At 47.9% G+C, this 26,641-nt stretch overlaps 1 protein-coding gene across 7 annotated transcripts in view; it reads left to right on the forward strand.

The window, feature by feature from the left end:
• PRKG2 (protein kinase cGMP-dependent 2) overlaps positions 1 to 26,641 on the forward strand; it is a 99,756-nt gene that overhangs the window by 836 nt on the left and 72,279 nt on the right. For 4 of the 7 annotated variants that reach the window (XR_014813506.1, XM_021101892.2, XM_084973722.1 and 1 more), the window contains one exon: positions 10,027 to 10,500. Coding sequence is in view for 5 of the 7 variants with exons in the window: in XM_021101892.2 (XP_020957551.1) it covers positions 10,040 to 10,500 (461 nt within the window). In the remaining 2 variants the exon portion in view is untranslated. Of the gene's footprint in view, positions 1 to 107; positions 351 to 10,026; positions 10,501 to 26,641 lie in introns of those variants that run through there. The other 3 variants (XR_014813507.1, XM_013998589.3, XM_003129364.7) reach the window with 2 other exon arrangements.

Here is a 26,641-nt window from a genome sequence, read left to right on the forward strand (position 1 = left end):
CCCCCGCCCCTCCTCCCCTCCCCTCCCGCCTCCCGCCTCCCGCCTCCCTCCCTCCTCCCTCCTCCCGCCCGCCCCGCTGGCGCGTCTCCTCTGCACCGGCCCCCGCGGAGGAGCCAGGCGGTAGCGCCCGAGCCGCCGCAGCTCCCGCCCGCAGCGCGCTCGCCGGTGCCCCCGGCTCCCACGTCGCCCAAGCGCCGGCGCCGACAGCCCCGCGCCCGGGCTCGCTGCGCTGACCCGCGCCCGCCCGGCGGCGGGGCGGCGAGGGAGCGGCCGCCGAGACGCAGGGGCGGCGGCGGCGGCGGCGGCGCCCAGGGGACCAGCTGCGCACCTGGAACGCGCCCGGCTGTCTGGTGAGGCTCGCGGGCCGGGGCCCGGCGCGGGGGGCGCGGGGGGCGCGGGGGCGCGCGGCGCCTCGCTTCCAGCCGCCCGGGCTGCGGGCCTGGGGACGTGCGCACGCGGTGCGTTCGCTGGGGCGGCCGCGACCCGGGAGCCTCGGGAGGCAGCGCAGCCTCCCGGCTGTTTCCAGCAGCTCGGCTCGGGGCGGGAGGGGCGACCTCGGCCCCGGGGCGGCCGGGGGGCTGCGGCTCCCGGCGGGGGCTTGGCGGCGCGGTCGGGGCGTGCGCGCCGGCGCCGCTTCGCCGGGCGCCGGGGAGCTGCTAGGAGAGCGGGACTCGGCGAGGACTTGTGAACTTGTGTGGGTGTCCTGTGTCCCTCTCCGCACCCTGAGGCGCTTTCACGTGTCTTGCTGTTTCTCCTGATGGTGAAGACACGACGCACAGGCAGAAACGAACCCGTCGATGTGGGGCTGAGAGAAAACACGAGGGGTTCAAGTTTGAGAAACACTCGGGTGCGGAGGCACAGCCGCCGCGCCCCTGGCCGAGAAGGCAGAGCAAGTACGCAGGCCGAAGGAGCAGGTAGAAAGGACGACGCTTTGATCTTCGCCTCCCTGCCGAGCTCCCCAGGGGCTTCGTTGTAAAGGAAGAGAGCAGCAGACACCTGCCAGCCCCCGTCCGCCAACAGTTCCTTAGATGTTGTCTCTTTTTCAGTTTTCTATGTAACTCGTAGAGAAGGCGGTCGTCCCCCCACAGTAGCCGTTGCCCATACTACTGTGTAGTTTTACCCGGGAGGGTTGGGCTAATACGGTGGAGACGGCTCTTTGCAGACGCAGAGGCCCTCTCCTTCACTGGAGCGTTGTGTGACGGAGAATAAAGGGCAGGAAAAGATGGTGCACAGAGATCTGTCTCTTGTACCTGAAACGCTCCGTTCCAGTGCGCTGCTGCCCTTACCAGCGAGGCTCGTTCGCCTCTCAGAGAAGGCATATGGTGCCTGGATGCTGCCCACGTCTTTTGCTCCCATCTTGTCTTGCTTCCTCCAGGCTATCGTCCTATCAATTATTCCCTCTTCCCTTCTGTTTTCATTTTCTCTATATTCACTGGTTCCTTATTCTGGGCTTACAAATACTCTCAAGTTTTTACTTCCAAAAGCCCATCGCATGAACCGTGGTACCATCTTGAAGTCCCTGCTCTTCGTGCCAGCTCTTCCCGGGGTCCTTTGTGAGGTGGTTTCATCCCAGCTCATCTGTGAAAGGCTCGAGTCAGTGTTTCCCCCTCTGATGGCGTTTGCTCTGGGTGCCTGTGGGATATGAGCTGCAGCCTGCTCACCTCTAGAACATCTCATTGCTTTGACGATGCTTCTAGATCTCTGACGATGCGACTGTTCCCATGCCACGTGTGCTCTGTGCATCTCCTCCTCCTCTTTTCCTATAGGGAATATCCGCAGGTACCATCGAAATGAAATGTACATACATAACAATAGAGGCCTGCCTTGTCCACACACCCCCCCCCCCCCCCCCGCCCTTGGTGGTCTCCTCTTCAAGTGGGACTTCAGTTCCTCCCTCTATGAAATGTGCTCTTGTCTTGCCCTTGTCTCTTTTGCTACCGTCTGCTAGACATTTCCACCTTAAAGACCCACAGGCACCTCAGCCTCAACAAATATAAATCCAGACTCAACCCCTTCTCCACAAAGCGTGCTTATTCTCTTGACTGTGGTCGGTGTCACAGGGCCTAGCCCGTAGATGGTGCTCTATTCATTTTTAATGAATGAATGAGTTCATAGTACTGCCTTCCGCCCAGCCGGCCAAAATCAAAACACTGGCATCTTTTTTGACTTCCTCCGGGGGTGCTGGCGTTTAATCACCACAGTCAGAGGTTCTGCCCTTGCAGTTCATCCTCTCCCGACCAATACAATGGCTTCTTAGCATCTCCCGTTTTTTCTCTCAGACGCCCTACAGCCCTAAACACTGCTGCTCTCCTCGTTGGCCAGTCTCCTGGGCACTTTCATCTGCTTCTTCAGCTTCAGCCTCTCCTTCGGATTGCCAAGTACTTTTAGCTCCCCGTTTTGATTTTCTAGTCCCTTGCTTCTTCCTGCCTACTGAACTTCTTGATCTTAAAGTTTCCACAGGTTCCTCAAACTGCTAAAACTAACTCACCAAACTCACCATCGTATTCCTCGAATCTGCTCTTCACTTGGGTTAATAACTCGTCTCTTACCCAGTTACCACAGTGGAAACTTCCAGTTCTTTATCCTTCTTATCATCACTCAAATTCCATCAGCTACCCTCTCTGGACCTACACCTATAAAATCATATTTCTGTGTGCTTGCCTGCTTATCTGCTGCTGTGGCACCCCCAGAATAGCTGAATGGAATGGTACTACATTTGGCAGTGAACATACGGGATGTGGCATTTATAAAACTATAAACATTCTGCAGAGTGTATGTGTTGGGGGGGGGGCACTTCAAGGCGATGCCTCAGGAGGAGCTGAAACTTTGGTATGAGAAGAAGCTCATATGAATGCCTGACAAGAGAAAATTACTCCCCAAAATAAGATGCTGTGGACAGAGAAAACAAGCAGTGGATTCAAAACCGAGTCCCATGTCAACAGTCGCAAGTCAGATGGACAGGCGCTTTTCACGGTGGAATCCACATGAAATTGAGTTGTTTCTAAGAAGGACAACTCTTGTGGTTGCTTCAGGGAGGAGCAGCAGGGCTTTGTGTACTCAGTGATGGCTAATGATTTTCTAGAAGAAATTTGGTGAGACAAAGTTGACTAACACCAGATGCAGCAGCTTCAGATCTGCCAGAAGTGGAAAACCACTCCTAGAAGCCAGTATGATTCATTTGACTTCAGGCTAACCTGCCCATATCATGCAAAAGAATCTATTCTACTTTTCATGATTTATTGAAGGGAAATAAAGTGCAGAGTTGCCTGTACCCATAGCTTTTACCAAATCCCCTACGATAATGTGTCTCTCTTCTGGCTACCATGGAGCTTATTCCATTTTTTACTTGAGTTCAAGGTATTAGAATGGGGTTGGGATTCTTTCTGACCTTAACCCCGTCTTCACCCCTCTTACTTAGATTGATGCAGTAGACTCTTACTTTTGTCTGTCCTTCTCTAAGCTCTTTTCGCTCCAGTCCATATTTATTGCCAAAAAAGTTAATTATTTTTCTAAAGGACAAATCTGACGCTGTAACTTGGGGGAAAACAAACAAACTTGACCTACACCAAAACCCAGATGCTATAAATGGCAGAGGAGGTTTTTCAGTGTTTTGCTCCAGTATCTTACTTTTTCAGCTTCACTTCTCATCAGTCCCCTTTGCCCATCATTCATTTCAGCTTGATTCCTGAATACGCCATCAGCTTTCTTGCATTCCCTTCCAGTACGTGTTTTGTTTTGTTTTTTAATTAATAGACTTGCTTTTTTAGAGCCGTTTTAGATTTGTAGAAAAATTGGGTGAAAAGTATGGAGGCGTTTCCATGGTCTCCCTCCCTTTCCCTGTTCTTAACCTCTTGCATCAATGAGGTGCATTTGTTATGACCCATGCATGAGCCAGTATTGAAAAATTATTAACTAAAGTCCATATTTCCTTAGCAATTACTCTCTTTGTTGTCCCCTTCTGTGGGTTTGGACAAGCATGTATGCAATGACGTGTTTCCCCCATAACAGTATCGCACAGAGACGCTTCCCTACCCTAAAGTTCCCTCTGTGCCACCCATTCTTTCCTTTCTCCCTCTCCCCAGTCTCTTGGAAACCACGGATCTTTTTACTGTCTCCAAGTTCGGTCTTTTCCAGAATGTCACGGAGCCAGAATCATGCAGAATGTTGGTTTTACAGCTTGGCCTCTTTCGCTCAGCAGCATGCATTTCAGGTTCCCTCATGTCTTTTCAGGGCTCCATAGTTGTGGGTTGGCATTGTCTGTATGTGCTACAGTGTGTTTATTCATCCGTCCACGGAAGGACCTCTTAGTCACTTTCGAGTTTGGGCAATTGCGCGTGCTGTACACATCCATGTGCAGGTTTCCGTGTGGACTTAGGTGTTCATAGCACCTGGTTAAATACCAGGGATCATGGGATCTCCTTTTAACTTGAGATTCCTCAGTGATCTATGTTGAGCATCTTTTTCTTATCCTTTTGTGCCGTGGGCGTGTGTCTCCTTTGAGGAGGTGTCTGTTTAGACCTTCGGCCCGTTTTTCAGCGGGGTTGTTTGTTTTCTCATTGTTGACTGTGAAGAGTGTTTTGTATATTTTGGAGAGTCATCCTTTATTAGACAGGTATCTTGTAAATTCTTTTTCTTCGTCTGTGGCTTGCTGTGTCTTTTTCTTAACAGGGTTCTTCGCAGAGCAGAGCTTTTTCATTTTAATGAAGTCCAGCTTATCAGTTTTCTCCTCCAGGGATTGTGCTATCGTTGTTTTATCTAAAAAGTCATCACTAAAGCCAAGATCCCTTAGATTTTTTTCCTATGCTGTCTCCTAGCAGTTTTATAGTTTGTGTTTTACTTTAGAACTTTGATCCATTTTGAGATAATTTTTATGAAAGATGTGAGGTCTGTGTCTGTATTCATTTTTTTTCTGCGTGTGGAGTTCCAATTTTTCCCACACAATTTATTGGAAAACTAGCCTTTCCCCAGTGAGTTATCTTTGCTCCCTTGTCAAAGATAAGTTGACTCCATTTTTGTGGGTCTGTTTTGGGCTCTCTGTTCATGCCATCGATCTGTTTGTCTCTCCTTTCAACAGAACACTGCACAGTTTTGAGCATCGCAGCTTTAGAGTAAGTCTCAAAGTCTGGTAGTAGCAGCACTCTGACTTCTTTCTCCTAAAATATCTTGTTGCTTTAGTACGTATTTTTTGATCAATAAATTTTGCTACTGAAATGAATTATTTTGGAGTTCCCTGGTGGCCTAGCAGTTAAGCATCTGCCCTCGTCACTGCTGTGCTGTGGGTTTGATCCCTGGGCTGGGCCTGGGAACTTCTGCATGCCCTCGGTGTGCGCCCCCCCCAAGTTACTAAACTGAGTTATTTCATTGGGTAAATAATGTTAACAGTCATAAGACTAGTATTTAGTATTTATTAAGCACACTCTGTGTCAGGCATCGTGCTACATTCTTAGGGTTTATCTCCTTTAACCGTCTAACAGCTCCGAAGGACATGTGGCATAATTGTACCTGTCAGTCTCTCTCTGTGTCTGTCTCTCTCTTCTGTTGTTCACACTCATGCCCAATGTCATGGCCAGGGGCATTTAAAGGTTAAGTGAAAGTGCATGGATTGGGCCTCTGGGTCTATAATATGAGCCACCACTATACCATTTTATGGTATAAATATATATAAATATATATATCAGAATACATATAAATATATATATATATACATATATCAGAATCCAGATGGGTAGAGAGAAAAATAGATACCGTCTGGATCAGAGCCAAGATTTTCGTTTCGAACGACCTCAGGGCTGGAGGAAAAATGGACAGCAAAGGCTAATTTCCCCCACTTGGGCTGTCAGGTGTGAATCTGCCTGCAAGAGCTTGCACAGTTGGTCTTGCTTTTCCTGTATCTTTTCTGGTTACCTCTTGTAAATGACATTTCCTAAATCGAGATTAAACGAACAATCTTTTACGATTTTCTGTAGCGTTCCCCTCTCTTGCTAAATGCCACTACTCGTTATATTCCTTGCTCTGTCCCTGATGCAGAAGATAACCCCCTCCACAGGGTACCACTTTTTTGCTTTCGAAGATAATGAGGTGGCCCTTTTGGTTTAAGGATTTCAGTGCGGTGGGGAAACACGGAGAGGTTACGTGAGGGAATTACAGAGGAGGGGTTCTCACAGTGCTGGAACCTGGGCCGAGTCATTCAGGAAGCTTTCTAGTTGCGACCATTTGGTGGGGCTCCCCTTAGCTGGGAGGGTTTCCCAGGGTGTTTGTTCCAGAGTAACTTTTTTCCCCCTTCATCCAGACTGAGCAAGGATGCTCCCTCCCCTGCCCGCAATAATTTTTGTCTTTAAAGACCTTTGGTCTGGAAGACATCCAGTCTACTAGACGTCTTCCCACCCAGTCATGATGTTCTCTGGACATTTCTTCATCCCAAGCCACTAAGTGCCTTGCCAGTCACATAGTGTAAGAGCTGCCGGCTGCCTCCTGCCTGCCAGACGATGCTCAGGATGGCTTACAAACACGATCTTCATAATACCTGCATGGACGTAATTATCCGTGGTATAATTAGATCCACAGTCTAGATTAGAAAACCAAGGAGTCTGAATAATTTATAGAAAGTTACACAGCTCAAAAAAGGCAGATTTTTTTCCTTTCCTGGCTGGCTTGCCTCCACCGCTTCTATTAAACCCCATTCTTTGTATCCATGCTCATTACTTCATTACCCTTCGAAAACTAACAAACAGACTCATAGAAAAATAGATCAGACCTGTGGTTACTGGAGGTGGGGGTGCAGAGAGTTGGATGCCGGTAGCCTAAAGATACAAATGTCCAATTTTAAGATGAATAAGTATGGGAGATGTGATGTCCAACAAGAAAAATATAACTAACACTGCCGTATGTTCTATGTGAAAGCGCTTAAGCAAGAAAATCCTGAGTTTTCGTCACAAGGAAAAAATTTTTCTATTTCTTTCATTTTGTGTCTGTATGAGATGATGGATGGTCACTGAACTTATTGTAGTAATCATTTCATAATACATGTAAGACAAGTCATTATACCGTCCAGTTTAAACTCATATGGTGCTGTGTGCTAATTATATTTCAGTACAACTGGAAGGGAAAAAAATCCTCGTCTTTATCTCCAAGCTCGTTTCTTATTACTCTGTACGCTGTTCTCTGGCTGTAAGAATGTTTCTAATAACCTATAGTTGCTAGTTGGATGGAGCATCATCCTGTGGTTCCATCGTGACCAGCAGTACCTATTTGGAAATAGCTTGTCTGTCTTAGGGACTGATACACAGGAAGCAGTGAGGCTAATTAGGTTTTATGAAGCCAGACACTCAAAGCCTGGGCTTGAGGGATGCCAGAATTGAAATGCGTGAACTCGAAGACATCAGACTTTATACTGAGTCATTCAGTACCTTACCTGTCTTAAATTAGAGACTTGAAAGTTGGGTTAGTTACTCCAGTTTTCACCGCTCTCTGGAATTCTGAATAGCTCAAAAGACTTACGCAGCTTCCCACTGGCTCCATTAAAACTGGAGAAGAGTTGGTGTTTGGGGAGAATTTAACCACCTCTACCTAACGGGGTTTCCGCGTTGTCAAATTATTGGATTGGTACGGAGTGCTTGGACTCCCGCACATGGAGCACGAATGATTCTGAGCCTGTTCGTGTTTAGCCTGCTGGAACTGGTCTCTGTGTCACACTTGACCGTAAATCCGTGGCGCTCTGCCCCTGATAGAGTACGTGACACTTAATCAGGTCTTGTTTTTTATAAAGCAGTTCCTCTTCCTGTGCCTGCTCCCTCCCTCTCTCTTGCCTTGGACCAGGAGCGCTTGTCCATGAACCAGAAAGCAAAGCTAGATGTTTCTCTGCTGCATGGGAACAGCTCGCGCGCACAGTCATTTAAGGCCCCTTTGGGGGGCACCCTTCTCATGCCTGTTGTTCCCATTCCCCGTCAAGTTTATTTTCAGGTCCCACGCTGACATCCTCTGACTTTCTTATTCAGGTAGCCAGGGTGTCCAGGGCTACGTCTCTGAATTCTAGTCTCCTTAACCTTTTTATACATTCTTAATACATAAAAATAGGAAATGCTGCCAAGTCAACAGAAACTTAAAGGTTAAACCTGCCACATCTCTGCATCGTATTAAGGCAACTCGCTGGAGGTAATGTTTCATAATGACGACTTTGAACCTGAATTCTCTGAGGAATGTCTGGGTTTTGCAAAATTACTTTTATAAGAGCATTTATTTTCTGTTTGGACCATTTGTCTTGGGCCACCCGCATGGGCTGTTGGGTTGCATCTATTTGAAACTTAGAGGCTGTTTTGTATCTTTGTCTTTGTTGTAGAGGTCATGATGAGTCCTCTAGAGCTCATGAAATTAGTCTAAGTGTTTCATTTCTCTTTGAGTTGGGAATTTGGAGAGAGAGAAAGAGGGGCAACCCTGCAGAATTTGTAACTTTGAAGATCTATCTAGCTCTTCAAATATCAGATAATGAGCAGTAAGTCAAACTTAGTTTTCAAGTGTCTTGGGTTATTGTGGCAGTCAAAAATTGCACATGCAGAAGTGTGGAATTTATTTATTTAGGCCACATCCACAGCACATGGAAGTTCCTGGGCCAGGATTGAGTCTGAGCTGCAACCCATGCCACAGCAGCGGCCACATGGGATCCTCTAACCCACTGCGTCCTCCAGGGATTAAACCCGAGCTGCTGCAGTTGGAGTCTTAAGCCACTGGGCCACGGTGGAACTCCGAAAGCATGGAGTTTAAATAGCTTAGGCATATAGTTCCCACTGTGGTGCAAGGGAATCTGCAGCGTCTGTGCAGCACCAGGACACAGGTTCCATCCCTGGCCCGGCACCGTGGGTTAAAGGATCTGGCGTTGCCACAGTGTAGGTCGCAACTGTGGCTCGAATCTGATCTGGAACTCCACGTGCTGCTGGTTGGCAGGGGAAACAAAGGAAAGGAAAGGAAAGAAAGAAGTAGCTTAGCCTGTTTAGGCGAAAAGACTTCTACCTCATGACGATTAATCAAAGCAGTATTTCCCAGGCTTCAGCTTTTCGAGGTCTCATTTTTGACTTTGCCTATAAGAGCTTATTAACTGCAGACAGTATCGTCTCTATTTTCATTGGACTGACTCAGTAAATCAAAATACCCAACTGCGTGTCAACGTTTTGGGGTGCCAATTATTTATATTTGTGATGAGTGTTAAAATAAATGCATAACTACCGAACTAAAAACATTTCTGAGTCAACTAAGATGGTGCCTCGTAACCGGCAGGCTGTGTATCGCATCCCAGGACTCACTGGATGAGCGACCACTTTGGCACCTCCACTGAGAATGTTCTTTCCAGGACAGGAACAGGCTTGCCCCATAGGTTGTCGTCTTCTCAGCCTTAGGACATAAAGTAGAGGAGGAAGAAGAGCCCCCCATGCCTCTGTTTTACCTTCTAGTAACTGCCACCCAGAAGTTTTCTTTAACAGCGAGCGTTGTCAGAGAAGTCAAACTTCATAGGCACAGACGGCAGGAGAAAAGCGCTAATACAGCAGCACCAGGCCTCCTCCTCCGGGGGATGCAGGTGTGTTCTTTTCTAAATCCGGAGAAGGCTCCCTAGCGTAGCCGCGCAGGGAGCTGGGAGGGTGGGGACATCAGCAAGCCTCTGCTGCCCTAGCGGCTCGTTGGGGTTTTGTCTCGGCCAGGCTGATGTCCAAGCCGCAGTTTTGTGGCGATGCTTTTGACAGCCGTCCCGAGAGAACCCCCAGAGAGAGCAGCAGGTAAGGCAGGCCTTCTGTGCAAAGGGCTTAGGTGTGATGCTTATGCCTGATGAGGACACGATGGGGGCAGGAAGCCAGGTGCCAGCTCCTGCTCCCAGAGGGACCAAGGCAATCCATCCATAGCGTTTCTTCTGGAAGTGTCAGGTATTTACTGCCTGTCAAACAGCGACGAGCGCTCCTGTTTCTGTTGCTGAAACAGAACGGCGGGGGGCTCTTGGGTGGTGAAGCTCCACCAGGTAATTGCCAATTCTGTGCCCTCTTGCAGGTCCTCAAGCAAAATGGGAAATGGTTCCGTGAAACCCAAACATTCCAAGAATCCAGATGGCCACGCTGGGAACCTCACTGCCAGCGCCCTCCGGAGCAAGGTGACAGAGCTGGAGAGGGAGCTGAGGAGGAAGGCTGCTGAGATCCAGGAGCGGGAGTACCATTTGAAGGAGCTGCGAGAGCAGCTGTCCAAGCAGACTGTGGCCATTGCCGAGCTGACGGAGGAGCTCCAGAACAAGTGCATCCAGCTGAACAAGCTTCAGGATGTGGTGCACATGCAGGGAGGAAGCCCGCAGCAGGCCTCCCCGGATAAAGTGCCTCTCGAGGTCCACCGCAAGACCTCCGGCTTGGTCTCCCTGCACAGCAGGCGGGGAGCAAAGGCTGGAGTGTCTGCTGAGCCGACCTCCCGCACCTATGACCTCAACAAACCCCCCGAATTTTCTTTTGAGAAAGCCAGAGTCAGAAAGGACTCCAGGTAAGAGGTTCCCGTGCCCTGTGGACTCGCGTGGGCTTCATGTTATGAAGCACTAGGGGATACTTATCACGCTTCCTCCGTGGGGAGCGCACACGCCCCTTGCAGACTGGGCGTTAGAGGGCCTCCGAAAATGGATCGTTTTGCAACAGGAGCTCCCTTGAGGGGAACTTCTCCTTGAAGCCGGACTTGTGTTTTACCTGGGCTTTCATTTATGATCTGTAAAACCAAGGAGCTGCATGTATGAAAGTCCTTTTTCCACTATCTTGAAAACACCAGGGGAGGGAAAAAGTAGTTTGCGGAAATCGGCCCCTTCTCTCTTCCCGTGGAAGCGGACCTGCTGGTGTTCACAGATCACACTGCCCTGTGAATATGTACGGCAGAACCACTTCTCAGCATTTAGTCTGCAGATGTCACGAAAAAGGGGTCCGTGGGAGCCTCCCGGGGGGATCGTTTCATTCCTTCACCCCCCAGCTTTAGTTGCACACTGCCCTCCGCCAGCCCCTGTGTTAGATGCTGAGTTTGTATCAGCGGATGCATAGACGCAGAGCCTTTCTTGTGAGGAGGTAGTACAGGCAGAAACTTGAGTAATTATTAGTTAAGATGCATGCTGTGATGGCACCAGCAGTAGAGCGGGTGGGGTCTGGGATTCGGGGAGAAAAGGACAAGCAGGCAGCAGAATTGGGAGGGTCCCCTGAGAAGGTGACCTGTAACTGAGACCCGAGGGAGGACAAGGAGCACAGACTCGGTGGGAAGGCCCTTCAGGCAGAAGGAACGGTTAAAAGCCAGAATTAACTTTAAAAATGAGGATTCACTACGTATTTACAGTATTTCCCACAGTATTCGTATGCGTGTGTGTGCACATTTCTTTTCTGGCTGGAGTCTGAATTCCCTACCTGGGAAAGATGGCTTAGAGACATCATGCGTTAGGGTCTCCTTTCTGCACTATTTTTAAACGAGTAAAAAAATGTATTCGTTGAAATTCAGTCTTTTGCATTGATAATATCTTGGCTGAACCTGAATCCCTCTTGCAACATGCAATGTTTGTGAAATTGAAACAGTTTTTAATTTATTGACACACATAAGTAATATAAATAAAGAAATAAAGGGTCTGACTTAAACAAATAAATGATTAGTTTTGACAATAGGATTATAAAGGGAGGTTTCATTCATCAGTTTGTTGACAGCGCTTGGCACATAGTGAGTGATCAATAAATATTTATTAAGGAAACAAGTCATGCTGGGTTATTAGTCATAATACTCTGTGGTTGAAGGAATCTGATTAGTATTAAGTTCAAAGGAGTTGTTTAAAGCCAGAAGATTATTTGTTAGTTGGCTTAGAAAGGTCTTATCCAGAGTTCCCATTGGGGGTCACTGGAAACAAATCTGACTAGGAACCATGATGTTTCGGGTTCGACCCCTGGCCTTGCTCAGTGGGTTAAGGATCCGGCGTTGCCGTGAGGTCGAAGATGTGGCTTGGATCTGGTGTTGCTGTGGCTGTGGCGTAGGTCAGCAGCTGCAGCTCCGATTAGACCCCTAGCCTGGGAACGTGCGGCCCTAGAAAAGACAAAAAAAAAAAAATTGTTTATTTTTTTAATAATATGAATTCAGATATTATAAATGTTGCTTGCAAACTGATGCTTTTTGTAAAAAAACCTTGAACATTGTAGGGTTCTCTTTTGATGTTTAAGAAATACATGCACACATAATAATTACATGTATTATATGTAATTATATATTATGCGTGTGCACACATATATACCATATATATTATGTGTGTATACTTTATATATGTGTAAATAAGCACAATGTATTGTTTAGCTGGAAAAATTGTCTCAGACAGCAGCGTGCTTTTCTGTGGAGGAGAGCGTGAGGGAATTTCATAGCCATTCATCTCCTTTGACCCTCTTCCTACATATTCCACTAGCTCTCTCCTCATAAATGAAGATTATTTTCAACTATTTTGCTCCAGCGACTTAGACCCATCTTGAGCAAAACACCGTCCTCCTGGTAGCAGAACAGTCTGAGTACACATCCATCTGTATTTTTTCTTTTTTTTAGCTCTGTCACAACCAGGCGAAGAGGTCAGTAGCTCGGCACAGTTAGTTTTGGGACCAGACCACCTGGGGCGCAGGAGAGGAAAGACATGATAGTCCCCGAATAAGAATTAGCAGGGATTCCCCTCATCCATCCTAAAGGCAGGCCAAATGGGCCCAGTTCCTGTTGGGACATGATGAAGAGACAGGATGATTGATTCTTTAATGATTAAATCCTAAAGAGACCAAATTAGATCATGTATGCCTTCGTATTTCCTTTATGCCTTCTTATAGCCTTTAGTTCTAAATTGAAACATTAACTAGAATATGGCAGCCACTCTTTTCATGGACTGGTTTGTGTCTTCTTTTTCCTTGCAGATGTTTGTGCCTCAATTTTCCCAGCAATTTCTCTTACAAAGTGTCTTTCCCCACAAGTCTCGAATAACTGGGTAGACACTGGTAGCTAACATCGTCAATTGAGAGATTTAAAGTTTTCCAGTTTTTTGACAGTGCTCAATTTTACAATCCATGTTCCTTTTTCCAATAGTTCCAGCTCACTGCTTAACAGTGAGCAAGAAAGTGAGGGAACATTTGGGGAAATGGTAGACTTGGAATTTGAGGACTCAGAGTTGGGGATTCATGAGAGCCTCTAAACCCCATGCTGCAGCAGTCTCCGAGCTGCCAGGCTCCTGGGCTCAGGTGTGTTATAAATGGCGAGTGAACTCAGCGACGGCCCTGCAGTCCGCACGTGCCTTCTTTGTTGTCTTGTACCCACCCCAGCAAGTGTACTTGTAGGGTCTGAAGGGGTAGCTTAAATGGTGTGGTTGCACCTCCCTGCTTTAAATGGAGGAACTTATATGCTCTAATGGCAGTGGAGAGCTCTGGAAATTTGTCTCTTGCAAAATTCAAGGGTCTCCTTTCCTTCCTTCCTTTCCTTCTTTCCCTCCCCCTCCCTCCCTCCCTCCCTTCTTTCTTTTCTTTCTTTCTTTCTTTCTTTCTTTCTTTCTTTCTTTCTTTCTTTCTTTCTTTCTTTCTTTCTTTCTTTCTTTCTTTCTCTCTCTCTCTCTCTCTCTCTCTCTCTCTCTCTCTCTCTCTCTCTCGCTCTCTCTTTCTTTCTTTCTTTCTCTTCTACATTGTCCACAGCAATCGGACGTTCTGAGTCCCAGAATCAAACTTGAACCACAGCAGTAACCTGAGCCACAGCAGTGACAATGCCCAGTCCTTAACCTGCTGAGCCACCAGAGAACTTTCAGGGGTCTCCTTTTAAGATGGAGTACTAGAATAAGTCTTTGCTGTCTGAGGGAGCACGTCTAGCGATGGAAATGTTCTCTGCGCTGTCTTGTCCACCGTGGCAGAGCCAATAGCAAAACGTGGCTGCTGAGCACAGGATGTGTGGCTGATGCTGCTGAGGAATTGAGTTTTTAATTGCAATTTATTTTAAAATTAAATAGCCACATGTGTCTGAGGGCCACTGTATTGAATATTGCAATTCTAGATTATGTGGTTTTGACTATAACCTCTATCTCCCGAGATGGGAATTAAGACCTCGTAAAGGTTGAGAAAACTTCGTAGGCCAGAATAACACCTGTGTTCGGTCTTAAGACAAAGCCCCAGAAAATGAGAATGAGCTTGTCGGATTGCGGTGTGTGCCACGTGGAAGGACCTTTCGCTGCACACAACCTGCTGTCTGTCTTAGGCTATTGCTGGATTTGGCTGTGTGCCCACTGACCGTTTTAGATCTTCAGCAGCATACAGCTGCGTGGGCACTCTCCCGTTTTATTATAGGTACTTGGCCTTACTCAAGTATCAGACATCATGATGAGTCAGAGCATTACAGTAGATCAGACACTCTGATCTCTGACTTAAACGTGTCTTGGTGCCTCTCAGAACACTTGAGAGCTGGAAGAATCTTCGAGGCCGTTTCACACGTCCCCTCTTACTGGAGAAGTGAGGAAACAGGTGCAGGGTTGTTGCAGAATAGGCCCAGGTAAGAGGCAGAGCAAGATTAGAATCCAAGATTCTTGACTTTGAAATCGGTTCTTTCCCTCTATAAGCCTAGCGTTGCCCCCAGGCTGGAGTCGCCTCAAGCCAAAGACACTGCCAAGCCAAAGACTGGGAGAAGGAAGGATTTATTATTTGCAGCAAGGAAGGAGAACACCAGAGGTACTTCCCAAAGCGGCCTCTCCCTCAACAGCCACCTTGGGGAAGTCTTAAGCTAAGGGTGCCCGCGCATTTATGGAGGGGCTTGGGCTGCGCGTGCATGTTCGTGGAGGGGGTGGACGGGGGAGAGTTCAGCAGAGCGTTGGGGCAAAGACGGGCAGGGTCCTGGCTTTAGTGGATGGAAATCTCCAGGGTCAGCAAAGAGCAGCTCCATCATCCCTTAGGTTCCAGCTGGTCTGGAGGTTGATGCTCAAGGGAGTTTTATTTCCTGCAAAATAGCTCAAGAATGTGCTTCAGACTAATCTTTGCCTCCGAAACTGCACTGGGAATCTTGACAGCTGATTTACTGTCTCTGAAATGGTTATTTCCTGGCCTGGTCAAGAACAAGCATTGTGGCCAGGCGTAGATCACAAAACGGCTTGGACTTAAAGTGGCTTCTCTTAGGTCAAGGAAGTTATATCTGGCTTTCTTCCTTTGGGGGTCACCTATCCTATTTGTCTACACTAGTGTTCTTAACCCACACAGGTCAGAGGCCTCGCAGCAGGTTACTTTGGGCACCAGTCTGCTCCGTTTATTTATTTTTTAATTTTTTACCTGCAGCATATGGAGGTTCCCAGGCTAGGAGTCGAACTGGAGCTACAGCTGCCAGCTCGCACCACAGCCGCAGCCACGCCAGATCCTTAACTCACTGAGTGAGGCCAGGGAGCAAACCCATGTCCTCATGGATTGCAGTTGGGTTCGTTACCGCTGAGCCACAGCGGAACTCCAGTCTGCTTTATTTGTTATTCCTACCAGTCGCCGTGTTGATTGGTAGGAAGAGCAGGGGTGCTTCCTGGCTGCTTCCAAGCAGAGCAGAGCTGAGCCGACCCTTCAGTCACCACCACGTGCCGGATCCTCAGAGCTCAGGCCTGTGCGAAACGGACACGGAGAACGGGTTGATCCGACTGATGGCGTAGGCGGTGACACATGCGGACGGGCGCGAATGGGTTCTGGAGTGAGGACAGGGCTTCTCAAGGCCGAGACCTGACAGTCAGTGGCCGGGCGGGCGAGTGAGCGCTCAGATTGCATTTCTGTCCATGTCTGACCTGCCCGGAACGCCAAGGCAACCAGGCATCCGGAGGTCAGATCTTTTACTGAAATTAAATTTTCTGTTGATGGAGACGTTGTTTAGCCAACTTCAGCACCGGCAGAGGCAAAATCAGAAGCGCGAGCGGAATGCGGAATGTCTGGGGCTCCACTGGCAGACTGATCAGCGACATCTGGCAAGTTGCTGGTGTGACGGCCTCTCACTGGGAAGGCTCACACTGTCCTCCGAAACCACTGTTCTAGCAAAGACGTGCCATCCGACCGCAGAGGTTGACTCTCGTTTTGGGAAGGACCGTGAGCCTCTCTTGTCGTTCCCGGCCCAGGAGCAGAATAGGTCAAGGCGGAAAATGCTGGCGAGTCACCCCTGTGAACAAGAGCTGGAAAAACATCAAGGAAGAGTGTGTGTGCGGTTGTCTGTGCTTCCGCTCGAAAGCAGCGCTGAGCACGTGACTGCGCATGATGGGAACACGGCTCTTTCATGGAGCGGAAGTGCTTCTGTGGAATCGTAATGACCACGGTCATGATGCCAGCACTTCCGTGCCACTGCTGACGTGCCGGCGCCACTCTGAGCGCTTCACAAATAGTGGATGACTTCATCCTCACGACAAACCTGTAGGAGAGATGTTTCTGGTGTCGCAGTCGTTGCAGGTGGGATGACTCTGTATCATTTTGTATATGAGGAAACTGAGACATGCAGAGTTAAATAACTGGCCTAAGGTTACATAGCTTTGAGTGTCAGAACCAGGATTCAAATCCGGAAAATCTGCTGTCTACCTAAAGTCTATTCTAAATGAGTGACTGCATAGCACAAGGAGCTATATTCAATATCTTGTGAGCACCTCTAATGGAAAAGAATCTGAAAAAGAATATATATATATAAAGAAATTTTATATATATAGAAAAATTATATATATGTATAAAAAGAATACATATATAACTGAATCACTTTGCTGTACACCTGAAACTAACATGACATTGGAAATCAACTATACTTCAGTAAAAAAAAAGTCTGTCCTAACAATTCCAATATACCAAGATGAAACTTAGAGGACTCTATATTTTAGTTGGATAGTCTTATAAAAAATTAAATATATGATTTTTATTTTTTCCCTTATAGCTGGTTTGCAGTGTTCTATCAATTTTCTGCAGTACAGCAAGGCGACCCAGTCACACATACGTATATACATTTTTCTCCCATTATCCTGCTCCATCCTAAGTGACTAGATATAGTTCCCAGTGCTACACAGCCGGACACTCTCATTTCTTTTCGTGTGATTACAAATAGCTCCCTGGTCTTGTTATTTCCCCTTGAAAATGGTGCTTCCAGAAAGTGCTGCCCTGGTAGCAGTCTGCATTGGAGGAGAACTTTGCTGGGGGCAGGAGGGGAAGCACCCCTTTTTTTCTTCCAGGAAACAGTGACTTAGATGCTGCCGTATGAGAGGTTCTGTATGTAGCTGTTACGGAGATGATGAAAGCCTGGAAGAGTATTATAGACTCTTAATTGTCAGCTGGGCAGCGAACAAATCATCTGCGTTTGCAGATAGTGTTGCCTTAACCCGAGTCTTCAGAAGAGCGAAAAAGTGACACAGGCGCCTGGGAAACAAAAGGGACGGAAGAAGAGAAGGGGCCAGTCTGCTGTGACCTGGTGTCCCGGGGGCTCGCATGCTGCGCGGGAAGGGAGCCGGGCGCGGGTCTGGTGGAAGTCCTCAGGAGGTTTGAAACCGGAAGGTTGAGTTTGCAGCCAGAGTGTGCGGGAAATGTCCAGCTCAGAGCTGGCTACTCGGGATGGACGGGACGGGGAGGGGAGCCACGGGACCGCCGCGCTCAGTGGCTAGATGGCTCTTGTTTTCCGTGCATCGCCTCCTGGAAGCTGGAGACTTGCCTAATGAGATGAGGGGGATGCGGCTTTAACCTTGGACCCAAGCGGACGTGGAAGCTCAGAAGGCTGGCCAGGGTTGCCAGTGTGGTCTCCGCCACGCGCGTGCGCACACACCCGAGAGCTGGCACAGGCCGCGGGGGGAGACGGGCAGTGCGGCTCGGCTTCAGGAAGGCGGCGGGGAGGCGCGCGGAGCCCCCGTCCCTTCCCGCCTTTTCTTCTTGGCTCCAGAAGCCGAAGAGCCTGGTCCCTGCCCTCCCCCATCACCTTCTGCTCACCTCATAGCCGCCCTCTGCTCCCTCTCGCGTCATCGTCACGTCTGCCAGTCTGTCGTTGCTAGGTGTTTGGGAAAATGTGCAATTAAGCTTCAGGAAACCCTCAGGACCCCGGGACTCACTGCTGTGAAGAATAAAAAATCGAAGTGCTGCTTCTAAGCGCCAGCCGCCTGGAGCCGCCGTCCCCTCGCCTGGTGGCCCCGTTCCTGGGTTCCTGGGTCACAGCGTGTTCTCTGATCTGTTCATACTGCGCAAAACCGCAGCAGTTTTTGACCCAATGGCCTTGGCTAGAAAGATTCCCTTTACACCTTCAAATGAACGCATTCAGTTCCGCAAACATTTATTGAATATTGAATTCCATTAATTTTGTTTTCTTCCCTTTATTTTCTGTAGTTCTTTCCGTCTCCTCTCCCCCATTTCACCTAGGGTTTTATTGTGTTTGCCCCTCGTCCTCCTCCACTCCCAGCATCAGACTAGCCCCTGGCCTTCAGTACCAGTTTGTAAAGTACCTATGATGGGCCTGGCACACGGTGTTATCTCATTTATCTTCACAACAAACCTGACAGGTGACTGTGGTTTTCTGAGGTTTACCAAGCAGAAGCAACTAGCCCACAGTAACCAATGCCGTGTATCTTCACCTCGATACCGAGACAGCCGCCACTCAACTGGAGCGACTCAGAATCCTACACTCATTAGACTTTGCCTGCTGTCTTACTAATTTGTAAGATAGTTATAGCCATTGGTGAATCTGCTTGCCTCCAAATAAGTTACTCCAGGTGACTGTAGCAGGTAGCAGTCCTGCTTTTTTTTTTTTTTTTTTTTTTTCACCCTTTTCCTTTTTACTGCTGCACCTGCGACGTATGGATGTTCCCAGGCTAGGGGTCAAATCGGAGCTGGAGCTGCAGCCTGTGCTACAGCCACAGCAATGCCAGATGTGAGCCACACCTGCAACCTACACTGCAGCTTGGAGCGATTCTGGATACTCAATCCACTGAGCGAGGCCAGGGGTCCAACCCGCATCCTCACAGAGACCACATCAGCTTCTTAACCCACTGAGCCACAGAGGGAACTCTAGCAGCCCTGCTTTGAACCACTCTCCTGGGCCCTGGCCAGAGCCTCCAGCTCTCCTCACTCACAGCTTCTAAGTGTCCTCTGAAACGGGCTGCTCTTTCCTGACTCGTTTTTTTCCTTTACTCACGTGCATTTCATGCCTTTCTGGACATTGCATGTTTTTCTGCTGGATTCCCAGGAAAGACTGTGGTGGAATTAGCATGGGGCGAGGACAGTGGCTTTTGCTTCTTGCTTGGAAGCATCACCACTGCCCTTTGCCAGCAGTCACTTCCTAGGGAGCCTCCCTTTTCCTTGCAAAGCCTGAGCAGCTCAGCTCCTGTCACCTGACTTTCTCCAGGGTTTAGACTGCAATTGAATTCCCAAGAAGACAAAATAAAGTCTGAAGCCAAGGAAAAACTCTTTTCAGTTTTTAGGCTCCGAAAGCGCTTTCTGTATGAAAAGATACATTTGTTGTAATTACCCTTTAACTAAACCTGTTTTCTCTCTTTAAAGTCTCATTTTAAGATAATGTGTCTGCTCCCAGTCATGCTCTCTTTTCTTAGACGCATTGGTGAGTTGTAGATTTGTTTCCTTGCAGACTTGTTTTACAGGTGTTGTTTTTTTGTTTGTTTGTTTGGTTTTTGAGATCCATAACCAGGAACAACCAGAGGGTATCTTATACATAAAATTCATATTCAAGTATGCGAGATCAGGTAACCCTGTTTCCTTTTAATCCTTCCAGGGGTATCTCTTTGTCATGACAAATTAATTTTTTTTTTTTGTCTTTTTGCTATTTCTTTGGGCCACTCCTGCGGCATATGGAGGTTCCCAGGCTAGGGGTCCAATCGGAGCTGCAGCCACCGGCCTACGCCAGAGCCACAGCAGCTCGGGATCCGAGCCGCGTCTGCAACCTACACCACAGCTCACGGCAACGCCGGATCGTTAACCCACTGAGCAAGGGCAGGGACCGAACCTGCAACCTCATGGTTCCTAGTCGGATTCGTTAACCACTGCGCCACGATGGGAACTCCGTCATGACAAATTAATTTTAATTAGAAAACCCCAAGCATCAGCTTTGGTGGTCTTTTTTAAGTTTGTAGATCAAGCTCTGGGAAGTTTGAAGGAAAGAAAGATCTGTAGCTTCCGGTCTCTTCTGGCCACAGATGAGGTGAGAAAAGCGGGTGAAGACGTGAGCAGGTCATACTCCTCAGTCTTTCTTGGAACTAGAAACTCAGGGAAACCCAGGAGTATTGGTTTTCTGTTGTCGCGTAATGCAATAATGCAGTGATGCAATAACGAGTTACCACAAACTTGGCAGTTGAAAACGACCTCTATCTGGTGTCTTGGCATTTCTGTGAGTCAGGAGTCTGGGCACAGCCGTGCAGCTCATCTGCTTGGGGTTTCACAAGGCTGCAGTCAACGTGTCAACAGCGGTAGTCTTTTCTCGAGCTTTCTAGTGGAAGAGGGCCTCCGCTAGGCTCAAGTGAGGGTTGGCAGTATTCGGTTCCGCGTGGTGGCCGAAGCGAGGCCCGCGTGTGCCTGCTGGCCGTCGGTCGCGGCCGCTCTTTGCTCTTAGAGATCTGCCCAGAGTTCCCTGCTACGTGGGCCCCTTGGGGTCCCCTCCCTGCGGGCAGCTACTTCTTCAGGGCCAGCTGGAGGCTCTTGTTACTGGTGATGAAGGTGAGGTCTTAGCTGACAGGGACCGGCGACCCACCCTTCACAGTTGCCGTGTTCTCCGTGGCATGTTCTGTTGGCACAGGAGCAAAGTTCAGGTGCTCGGGGGAGGGGTTTGTATAAGATGGTGACACCAAAGGGGTAGCGATCCCAGGGCCATCTTAGAATCCTGACACCGTGCTCAAAAGCCCTCTTACGTCTCTGCTGTGGGATTTTCCGGCTGAGAGGGTTGGCCATGCTAGAGCCGTAAAGCCGTCTGTAAAAAGGCCAGAGCCTTGAACATGCGTATTCCTGACAGCAACCCACATGCCCGCGGATGGAGGCCATGTATACGGACAAGGAGATATTATTCAGTCTTTAAAAAGGAGGGAAATCCCTTCCTCTTTCGTGCGACGACGTGAATGAGCCTTGAAGACACTGTGTGAAATAAGTCAGGCTCAAAAGGACGAATGATGTGTGGCTCCACTTTATGTTCGGTCCCTAGAACAGTCAACATCCTAGATGCATAAAGCAGGGTGGAAATTTCGGGGGGCTGGGAGGAGCGGGGAACGGGGAGTCATTGTTTAATGGGGGCAGAGCTTCAGCCTGGGAAGGTTAGAAAGTTCTGCAGGTGGATGGTGCTGATGGCTGCACAGCAGTGCACATCTGCTTGATGCCAGTGAATTCTGCCCTGAAAACTAGCTAAGATGGGACAGTTTGTGTTCTGTATTTTACCATAATTGAACACAAAACAAAACAAAACAAAAGAGTCCTGAGTCCTGAGCCTGCTGTGACCGCGTGGTCCTAAGAGCCACGCCGGTTCCGGTTCCGTGTAGGATGCGGGGAGGAGGGAGAGGAGAGCAGGCTGTGCTTTCCTGTATTTACTTGTTATCTTGTAACGGAGGATGAGACACAGCAGAGTCTTGAGACCAACATTCACGGCGTATTGTTAATTAATGAGTCATTAATTCCCTAATCGCAATCCATGGCTTGTTGAGCCTTCTACGGAGCCTGGCCCCCAGTGCTGTGGGAGCTAGAGAGAAAGGACAACCCCAGACTCCCTTGCGTCTTCTTGTTTACAGCTGTAATTCTTAACCTGAAGTGCACGTTGTGGTCCCCAAGGGCGTATTTAAAAGATACAGCATCCTGGTGCAGCCACGAGGGAGTCTGATTAACTTGGTGTGAGGCCAGGCCCTGGGTGTTGGGGTTTCCAGAAGGTCCTTGGCCAATTCTAAGGTGCTGTGGCAATTGAGATCCATTTCGTTTTAGGACAGGCTTCCCTGCAGCTGACTCCAGAAATACTGAGCTTGACGCTCTAAGAGCAGCGCTGGTCACAGGCCTCTAAGGGAGCTGCTGACTGTCATTCCGGCCTCCTTGCCCCGCAGCCCCGCGACGATGTGGCGTGTCATCGCGTGTGTCAGATGAACTTCCTTGCACGTCTTGGTGGTTTTCAACATCTCATTATTAAACTCTGTTCTCTGGTGCTCCTGGGAATTGGATCATCGGCCCACATTCAAGAAAGGGAGCGAGAAATGCTAGTTGTAGGCATGAAGTAACAGTAAGCGTGATGCAGTTACAACTGTACCTAGTTACATGCGTGACGCAGGCTGAGAGAGTTGACAGGAGAAAGTCCTGCTCATTTGCCAGTTAACCATGGAGTGACCTCATCTTTCTCATGCGGGGGTCTCCGATTAGAAACATGAGCACTTATTAGCTGGGTTTTTGTTTCTTCTTGTTTTTACTGCTCAAAAAACTGGGGGGAGAAGGGAATCAAGAGATGCTTCTCCTGCTTGTTCTCTGCGCCAGGTTCCTGGGTGACTGAGGTTCCCACCTGCACGCTTGTCCCTGCGCCGAGCCTTTTCCGCGAGGGGAGGGATTCGGATGCCCTCTAGCATCAGTGTTGTTGGGTTCCTCCCATGGGCCAGGTGCAGTTTTGGATTTTAGTTAAGAGGATGGAGAAGGGGGCCGACCACAGTCTCTGCAAGGAGACTTTAAAACGGAAATTAACAGGTATCGCAGTCCTGTGTGCTTGATGGTCTAAGAGATGGGTGCACGCGACGAGGGGAGGGTGCCTTGCTTGGGGAGATGAGGGGACTCTCCGTGGAAGAGACGCTGTTGAGCCGGGTCTGGAGGAGGATGGGCGGCCGGGCGACAGAGCGGGCCTGGCGCAATGGGGACCCGCAGGCCGTTCGGTGGGCCTGGGCCACCCTGAGCATGGGAGGCTGGACAGGCAGGGGCCTGGATTGTCAGGAGTCTTACCCACACTGTGAAGGCGTCACCGTCACTGTAGTGACGGAGGTGGCTCTCAAGTATGGAGGGGTTTTTTAACAATGATTTTAATTTTTCTATTTTTATTATTTTTGATAATGATTTTTATTTTTATTTTAGCTGGTTTACAGTGTTCTGTCAATTTTCTAGTGCACAGCAAGGTGACCCAGTCACACATACATGTTTACATTCATTTTTCTCACATTATCATGTTCCATTATAAGTGACCAGGCGTAGTTCCCAGTGCTACACAGCAGGATCTCATTGCTAATCCATTCTAAAGGCAATAGTCCGAATTTGTTAACCCCAAGCTCCCCATCCATCCCACTTCCTTCCCCTCCCCCTTGGCAACCACAAGTCTATTCTCCAAGTCCATGATTTTCTTTTCTGTGGAAAGGTTCATTTGTGCCATATATTAGATTCCAGATATAAGTGATATCACGTGGCATTTGTCTTTCTCTTTCTGACTTACTTCACTCAGGATGAGTCTCTAGTTCCATCCATGTTGCTGCAAATAGCATTATTTTGTTCTTTTTTATGGCTGAGTAGTATTCCATTGTGTATAAATAACACATCTTCCTAATCCAATCATCTGTCGATGGACATAAGTATAGAGTTTTAAGAGCTGTTTTTTTTTTTTTTTTTTTTTTTTTTGTCTTTTTCTAGGGCCGCACTCGTGGCATATGGAGGTTCCCAGGCTAGGGGTCTAATTGGAGCTGTAGCCGCCAGCCTATGCTGCAGCCACGGCAACAAGGGATCCAAGCCTCATACCACAGCTCAAGGCAATGCCAGATGCTTAACCCACTGAGCAAGGCCAGGGATCGAACCTGCAGCCTCATGGTTCCTAGTCGGATTCATTAACCACTGAGCCACGATGGGAACGCCCTAAGAGCTGTTTTAACGTGAGTGTTTTTCAGTTGCTGGTGACTTGCTGACCCGTAAGTGTACAGCTGTCCCTAGAGTACTGCATTGTGTGTGCCAGGCCATGTTCTTGGCGCTCTATGTTGCCAACTAACTTAATTCTCATAGAAATCCCACGACCTGTGGATTGTGTTTATTGTCATTTTATAGCTGAGAAAACTCGAGATGAAGTGACTTGCACAGGGTTTCACTGTTCATAGCGGCAGAATCAGGAGCCAAACCCTGGTACTCCAGCTTTGGATCTTGGGCCCTCGACGCATAGGCCCTCCACTGTGCGCTCTATTTGTGTGTAAGGCTATGAAATGCCGCACAGGTAAAGCTGCCTTGGGCTCTGTGCTCACAAGACATCCTGGACAGTAGGGGGAGGTCCCTGGTCCCTGCTGGGCACTGAGCCTTGTGCAAAAGAGCTTGGAAGACTCGTGCCGTATGCCCGGAAAGAAACGGAGTGAGAACACAGGCCTCAAGTAAACAGGACCAGAACACGAAGGTGGAGGACCCAGCTTAACGAGAACTGTCCGTGGACTTTGACAAATTAAACTTCCTGAAGCAATTCAGAGGACAAGAATTTATTGCTTCAAAGAATGTTGATTATGTCGGTTTGGGGTATAAAAGGATTGCGAAAGGCTCGTGGCGGATACTGCCGTGGTTGGCCATGATTCGAGATCCAGCCCTGTTGAGGCCCTTTGAATGGAGCAGAGGTCCTTGGCAGTGCCTCTTTGTTTCCTCGTGGTGTCTAGAACTCTTCCCATCCTGCTTTTCCCCACAAAAAGCATCCTCTAATTACTGCTATTGCCAGCGCCTACTGGTACTGCCACTTATTAGCCACGTATCGGCGCCTTATCTTGGTTACTGTGCATAGTATTCTTATGACGTAGGAATGATTACTAAGCTCTTTGCTGAGGAGACATCTGAGCTTTGGAAAGGCTAAGTGACTTGCCCGAGGTCGCATGGCTAGGACGTGGCAGAGCTGGGATTTGAACCTAGGATCTTCTGCCTCCAAAGCCAGACAAGCATTTTATGTGTTAAATGAGCTTTTTATTGGAGTGCCTCAGTCATAAGGTGACCATGCCCATGTAACGAGCAAACAGCCCAGGAAATGGAACCTCACCAGCACCTTTTTCTCCCTCTGATTCCTGTCCGTTACCTACTTCCGAGGAAGCTGCTCATGATCCTAATGGATTAGGATTTGCCTATTTTTGAACTTTATGGAATTGTAGCGTATGGGCTCGCCACAGTCTGCTTCTTTAGTTTATGTAGCGAGAGTCATTTATGGCATCGTATGGAACAATGGCTCATTAATTGTCACTGCTATATAGTGTTCGCTGTCTGGCTGGGCCACAGTTTATCAGTTCTCCTCACGATGGACATTTGGTTGATTCTGGTGTGTAGCGGTTTTGAACCCTGCTGCCATGAACATTTTTGCACGTGTTTTGGTTTATATGATGGGTGTGTACCTGGAAGTGGAATTCACGGGTTGTACATTTCATCTAAGCTCATTTTGCCAGATGGTTTCCCACCGTGGTGGACCACACACCCCCGCCATGGGCGTGCGAGTGCTGCCCCTCTCCACCTCCCCAGCATTTAGCATTGCCAGTCTTGCTCGTTTTAGCCACTCTGATGGGTGTGTTGCTGGGTCTCATTGTGGCTTCGGTTTGCCATTTCCTCGATTATGAGCAAGGGTGAGTACTTTTTAATGCATGTTATTTTCCATCCATGTCTGCTTCCCCCTGTAGCTCTCCAGCACAACAGTCCTCATGAATCAAGTATCTATGTATGTTTAAATGGGTTTTGGGATTTTATGTTCAGTTTCAAAGGTCTTTTTGCCCATCCTTGTGCCAGTACTATAGTTTCTCAATTATTTAAATGAATAATTATTGATTTCCATTACTTTAAATCTTCCAATTTTTTTTTATTATTCTTCAGTTTTGTGATGGCTCTTCTTGAGCCTTCTTATGACTATAAGAATTTTAGAATTAGTTTGTCTGTTTTCCTTACAATTTTTTTTCAGAATGTCGATTAGGATTTCATGGAACCCAATCAATTTGAGTAGAATCAACATCATTAAAAACATGTCACTGTCTCAGTTGTGACTGTGCTTCGTGCTTCCACTTATTTAGATGGTCTTTCAATTCGTCTCAATAGTCTGTGCTTCCCGTGTAGCAGTCTTACACATTTTTGTTAGACACAATCATGTATAGTTGATTTTTTGATTTTTAAAAAATTCTTACATTTACTTTGATGCAGAAATATGATTGAATTTGCATAATGACCTTGAATCCAGTAAGCTTTTTGAAATCACTTATTAATTTTGGTAGTTTCACCTGTACATTCTATGACTTTTCCATTTATATACCTATATCTTTTGGAAATAATGGCAATTTTATTCTTTTCTTTTGTTTATGTCTTTGGTATATATTTTTTCCTTTTGTTTTTCCTCATTTTATTGCATTTGCTCAGACTTCTTATTCAGGTTGGAATTGAAAGTCCCATTTCTCATACCTGGAGGAGCGCTTCCAGTATTTCACAGGTGATGGGACACTTCCTTTTCTTTCTTTCCTCCAACGTCTCCTAGTTCCCTTCCTTCTCTATTAAGTCTGTTGCCAAGGGAATAACATTTTAAAAATATATTCATCTTGCTTTCATTTTTTGAAGGCTCTTTTCGCTGGGTAAAGATATTGACATAGGAATTCTGAAGCACTCTGCTTTTTTTTTTTTTTTTTTTAGGGCTACACCCGTGGCACATGGAGGTCCCAGGCTAGGGGTCGAATCAGAGTTGCCGCCGGCCTCCACCACAGCCGCAGCAACACCTGATCTGAGCT

This window comes from Sus scrofa, chromosome 8 (genome assembly GCF_054392235.1).
Source record: "Sus scrofa isolate SSC_HxYL_T2T_F1_AM1 chromosome 8, Sscrofa_HxYL_maternal_Yorkshire_Landrace_v2.0, whole genome shotgun sequence".
Classification (NCBI taxonomy): domain Eukaryota; kingdom Metazoa; phylum Chordata; class Mammalia; order Artiodactyla; family Suidae; genus Sus; species Sus scrofa.